We start from the raw sequence: 6,150 nt of genomic DNA on the forward strand, positions 1-6,150 counted from the left end.
AATAAATGGTGTAACATGGCATTATCCTCTTCAAAATAATAGAGCAGAAAAGTCTTTAAAAAATGAGCAGAAAAGTCTTGGAGTGCTACAGCTATGATGCAAACATGAAAGTTGGTGAGGGGGTTTGCTTTATGTTTTATTAAAAAAGAAAAACATATTCCACGGGAAAAAGTGTTCACTCAAATGAAATGATTATTAATCTCTTGTTTTATTTTTAATAACACTTAGACTCTTTTATGGGACATATACATTACACGTGAGTGGCCCGCCAATTGCTGAGGGGCGGCACTATTGGTGGCTAACAACACATATTTTGCTACCAGAGGGTGTTTATTTTTGAGTAGTTGAATTATTTTAGAAAATGTAAAAAGACTTAGAATAAAGATAATATTAAACTTTTGAGCATAAAATGGTTTACTTTACTCTTAAAATACATGTGAGACTGCACAAATTATTAACTTTACCTCTTTAAAATTTGAATCAAACATAAGAAGAGATTTAGATTCTCATTCTCACATTTACTAAATCCCTTCTCATGTTTGGTTCAAATTTTAAGGGGGTAAAGTTAATAATTTGTGTGGGCCCTACATATATTTTAAGGGTAAAATGAACTATTTTGTACACAAGAGTTTAATATTACCTCTATTTTAAGTCTATCTATACTTTCCAAGATAACTCAACTACTCAAAACAAACACCTCGTACCCTTAGTGTAATTCAATATTGAGTTCCAATTATTTGAACTTAATAAGTATTATGATGTATCACTAACCAATTATAAAGTATCACCTCGTGTTTGACACCTTAAAGTTGACAAATAACGAGTGTTGATATTTGATACTTTAAGTTGTCCGACACCACATAAGGTAACAGGCCATAATTATTTAAATATACTTTATAATACTTATTAAATTCAAATAAATAGAATCCGATATTAATTCCCCCAATAGCATAATGTCACCATGTGGGGATTGGCAAAAGTGGTGACCCTTAGTTTTGTTATTTGTCAACACTCAAATTAAAATTTTCAAGCATATCTCAACTAATTCCGCGCAGACATAGACACGCATATTCTCTCTTCTCAACTTTCAGATATTTATGGTTTGTGTCGAAAGCATATTCGGTTTATTCTTTTTTTTTTTTTTTTGTTAATGTTTCATTTGGATATTGAGAAAAATATTTTTAAAAAAATTGTATTAAAGGATTGCTCGATCACATTTTGTATATTATAAATATTTTATATTTTATTTCCATTATGTTTATAATAATTAAATATGATTGTAATTATTTTTAATTAATTTGTCTTTCTTTATTGTTTTTAATATAAAAAATTAGATAAATTAATATATAATATATTATGAAAGTGTACAATAAAAAAAATATTTAGTCTTCATTAGCTTTACCCTATGTCTATGTTTTAAAAAATTAACATTTTAAAAAACTATAATTAATATATACTTTTAAACTAATTAATTTTTTTTTATAAATATAACTTAATTATGTTAAAAATTATGACTTATTTGTTAAGTTATAATTTTACACAGGAATTTAAAAACTATATTTAAAAACTTGAAAGAAAAAAAATCATAAAAATATTAACAAATGTAAATTCTTATATAAATAGTTAAGTGACAAAAATAATAATCATGGATGATGTAAATTTTACTTATTTTTAGAATAAATAGTGTTTTTTCTCTCCAAACTATAACTGTGTCCCAAATGATTTTTCCTGAAATATACACACTATTGAAATGTAGAATTTTCCTTAAATTTTGTTTTAAGTGACTAACATAATATTGGAAAATATACACATTATTGAAGTGTAGCATTAATGATATTTTATAATAATTAATAATTGAGTAATAATATGTACATCTAAAATATGTACCCAAATATTACACAGTTATTACTGTGTGTAATATTTAAATATATATTTTAAATACACATATGTATGGTTAATCTTAATAATTTTATCTTTCAAACTTTACCATGTTCAAAACACGGATTCTAAACAAATTATAATACAAAACAAAGAGTCTTAAATATAGAAAATATAATTTTAATATACCGACAGCAATACTTTACTTTTAAAATTTCACCAAATAATTGATTTTTTTTTTTAAATTTTTAGAAAAAGTCTTAGGCTCGGCTCGGCTAGCTTGTAGCTAGAAACAGAAAGGGACAAAAATATTTAGTAAAAAAATGAAGCAGGGAAAATTGACTGCGTCGCCAGAATTGACAAGTAAAATTACTTAAAAGCCCACAGAGGTGTTGAAAATGGCGGAAATGCCCATCTCAACTACCACCACTACGTCTTCTACCAGAAACACCAGCCTCCCTACCTCCCTACCCGTTTGTCGTGTGTGAGTGTAACTGTGTCCCTCTCTCTCTCTCGCACCCATTTGCATTTGCATTTCCATGTTATAAAAACCCCGCCATTCTCATCTCACTCTCTTCAGGTACACATTGAGATATCGTCTTCTCTATCTATCTCTCTCTCTCTGTATCTCATTTCTGTACCTTGAACCAGACAAAGTCAACCAACAATGGCGCTCGCAGGCAGTTCTAGCGCTGTTATTCCCACCAATTCTTTCGTCCAAGGCCAGTCTCTGCTTCTTCCTTCCTCCAAATCTCACCTACCCACCTACCCCAACAACAGCAAGACCAGGTCGGTGAACCCCATCGTCGCCGTCCACGCTGCCGAGCCCGCCAAGAACCCCATCGTATCTGATAAGCAAAACAACCAGACACCGTCTTCTTCGACGACAGCGAAGAAGACCCAGAATGCGGTTAATGAGAAATGGGGCGTGGAGAGCTGGAAATCCAAAAAGGCACTCCAGTTGCCTGAATACCCGGATCAGGAGGAGCTCGAATCCGTTCTAAAGACCATCGAGTCGTTTCCCCCAATTGTGTTTGCTGGGGAAGCCAGGAGCTTGGAGGAGCGTTTGGGTGAAGCTGCCATGGGCAACGCTTTTCTTCTTCAGGGTGGAGATTGTGCTGAGAGTTTCAAAGAGTTCAATGCCAATAACATTCGTGACACCTTCAGGATCCTTCTCCAAATGGGCGCTGTCTTAATGTTTGGAGGTCAAATGCCCGTTATTAAGGTCAGAAATTTTTGTCTGAATTATTATTGTTTTGTGTGTGTGTGTGTGTGTGTGTTTAATTCGTGTCTTTCTTAGATGATTGGATCATTGGAGTGATTTTTATGTGAACATATGATTTTGTTTGATTAGGTTGGTAGAATGGCGGGTCAATTTGCTAAGCCTAGATCAGATCCTTTTGAGGAGAAAAATGGTGTGAAGCTACCAAGTTACAGAGGCGACAACGTGAACGGAGATGCCTTTGATTTGAAATCGAGGACCCCAGATCCTCAAAGGATGATCAGAGCATACTGTCAATCTGCCGCTACTCTTAACCTTCTCAGGGCTTTCGCCACCGGTGGATATGCTGCTATGCAGAGGGTCACCCAGTGGAATATGGACTTCTCAGAGCACAGCGAGCAAGGGGATAGGTGAGACGACTCTTATTTTTCTTTTGCATTTTTTTTTTTTGGGTTTCATTTAGATTTGATTGGAGATAGTCCTTTGAACTTTCTTGCCAAAACTTGTGAAGGACTTTACTTTTCTAAGAAGAATTAAACTGGACCCTTGATTGATTCATTATGAATCCACTGTAAGAGGATTTTCTGCCATTAAAAGAAAAATCTTCCATCGTTTTCATCTGGTATATTTTATTTGTATTTTTTTTTTGAAGTCCTTTAATGTATTTTTCTGGGCTGTTATTGTATTATTTTGGGCTAGCATACCGGGCTGCGATATTCGTATCTGTAATCTTGGACAGATGGTCTCAAATTCTTTGTTGCTTTTTGTTGTTTGTTAGCATGTGGACAATTAATGAACTATTAATCTAGTTACCTTTTTTTCCCCTTACATAATATTTGGCTACTTAACATGTTAGAGTAACTTGGTGTAGGAGCTATGTCTTGTCTGGTTGGCTTTGAAAATAATTGTAACGTGTTTATCTTGGTCTTGGGAACAGGTACCGTGAACTAGCTAACCGAGTTGATGAGGCCCTTGGATTCATGGCTGCAGCCGGGCTCACAGTTGACCACCCTATTATGACTGCAACTGAATTTTGGACATCCCACGAGTGCTTGCTCTTACCATATGAGCAATCACTTACAAGGTTGGATTCAACTTCTGGTCTTCATTATGACTGTTCTGCCCATATGCTTTGGGTTGGTGAACGGACCAGGCAACTTGATGGTGCCCATGTTGAGTTTCTGAGAGGAGTTGCTAATCCCCTGGGCATCAAGGTACAATCATACCTGTCTGATATAGTCATTACAAGAAATATGCCATATTGTTCATATTTTGGGAATTTAGTGAGCGACAAAATCAATCTTATTAAGTTGAAAACTAACGCATAATCAAATATCTGTTATGCAGGTGAGTGATAAGATGGACCCAACTGAGCTTGTTAAGCTCATAGAGATTTTGAACCCTCAGAACAAAGCAGGGAGAATAACAATAATCACAAGAATGGGAGCTGAGAACATGAGAGTAAAGCTTCCCCATCTTATAAGGGCAGTTCGCAGATCAGGCCAAATTGTCACATGGGTCAGTGATCCTATGCATGGGAATACCATAAAAGCTCCATGTGGTCTCAAGACACGCCCCTTCGATTCCATCAGGGTATAACACTTCTTCCATTATTTAGTAATTATTATCCAAACTAAACATTCATTTAATCCTTTCAGCTGAAACAGTTTAGTACTACTAGGCATATCAAGTCTGAAATCTGAAATTTAATATGTTCATGGCATTAAATTTAATACCCATCTGGAATAAATAGGAAGCCAGCTACTAACACTAGTTCTTATGGATCAGTTTTGGTTGTGACCCACTTGAAAGCAAAATTGTATCAATAACCATTTGCATTCATTTTTAGGGTCCCAACTGTTTGCATGGCTGATTATAACCGAAAACTATGCATGTTTTTTTTTCCAGAATGAGGTGAGAGCATTCTTTGACGTTCATGACCAAGAAGGAAGCCACCCAGGAGGGGTTCATCTAGAGATGACTGGTCAGAATGTGACTGAGTGTATTGGAGGATCACGCACTGTAACGTTTGATGACTTGGGCTCCCGCTACCACACCCACTGCGACCCAAGGCTCAACGCTTCTCAATCTCTCGAGCTAGCCTTTATCATTGCCGAGCGCCTTAGAAAGAGAAGAATCAAGTCCCAACAGCCTATTTCTTCCTCCTTTGGCCTGTAGAATAATGGCTTTTGTTAGAGGTTCCCCTGAAATTGTTCTTTTTTTTCCCTCCACTGAAGTTTGTGGCTGTATTATTACGTACGTGTTACTCTTTCTTTTTTTTTTCTTTTTTAATTTTGTTTTACTAATGTTGCGACTTGAGTGTTGTATGTACTATGTATACTACTGAAAATAATGGTATGCGACTCATAGAAGTTATAAATGGCGTTCAAGAATTATTTGGCTGGTACCTTCAATAATGTTTCACTTGTTTAGTTTGAAATATAGCCATTTTGTTTGTATGAAGTAAACAAGCCACGTTTTCAAGCAAGATAAATAAATACAAATATATTGATAGTTATAGGGAAATTTGAGGGTTTATGAAAATTTGGCAAGTTTGATAATTATAGGCAAAGTATGTCTTTATCAACAAAATGGAGAAAGTTTCCCTCCTCATTCAAAGTTCCCCCTCTCTCTTTTAAACCATCTTCTTACTCTTCTCTCTATCCACGGCACAGCACTCCACACCACCCATAAAAAAATAAAAACCATTCTCCATAAAATTGTCATTAACACCATTAGCACTCCATAGAACCACCCATTGCCATTAACGCTATCGATGCTTTTCTTCAAAAGGGTTTTCTTCGTTTTTTAACGAATCAAAACTTAAAATCAAGACATTAATTCATAGATTTTTTCGAACACTTACGTATAAAGCTTTTTTGTTTTGTTTTATATTTAAAACTAAAAAAAAATCATATTTTCGATTATGATCAATGCTTAATAATAGTATGTTGATGGTGCCATGAAAACTTAATTTTTTAGGCAAAAAAAATGATGCTTTAACAATAGTGTCATGACAACTTAATTTTTTGGTAACAAGTAATGTTTAA

At 34.6% G+C, this 6,150-nt stretch overlaps 1 protein-coding gene across 1 annotated transcript; it reads left to right on the forward strand.

Annotated features, from left to right (window-relative positions):
* Nucleotides 1–2,354: 2,354 nt before the first annotated feature.
* LOC133804983 (phospho-2-dehydro-3-deoxyheptonate aldolase 1, chloroplastic-like) lies at nucleotides 2,355–5,517 on the forward strand. Its single transcript, XM_062243086.1, has 5 exons — nucleotides 2,355–3,103; nucleotides 3,233–3,510; nucleotides 4,038–4,314; nucleotides 4,448–4,693; nucleotides 5,009–5,517. The coding sequence occupies exons 1-5, from the start codon at nucleotides 2,546–2,548 to the stop codon at nucleotides 5,276–5,278; spliced, it is 1,629 nt and encodes a 542-aa protein (XP_062099070.1). The 5' UTR covers nucleotides 2,355–2,545; the 3' UTR covers nucleotides 5,279–5,517.
* Nucleotides 5,518–6,150: the final 633 nt, after the last annotated feature.

The sequence above is a fragment of the Humulus lupulus genome, chromosome X (assembly GCF_963169125.1).
Source record: "Humulus lupulus chromosome X, drHumLupu1.1, whole genome shotgun sequence".
In the NCBI taxonomy this organism is placed as follows: Eukaryota; Viridiplantae; Streptophyta; class Magnoliopsida; order Rosales; family Cannabaceae; genus Humulus; species Humulus lupulus.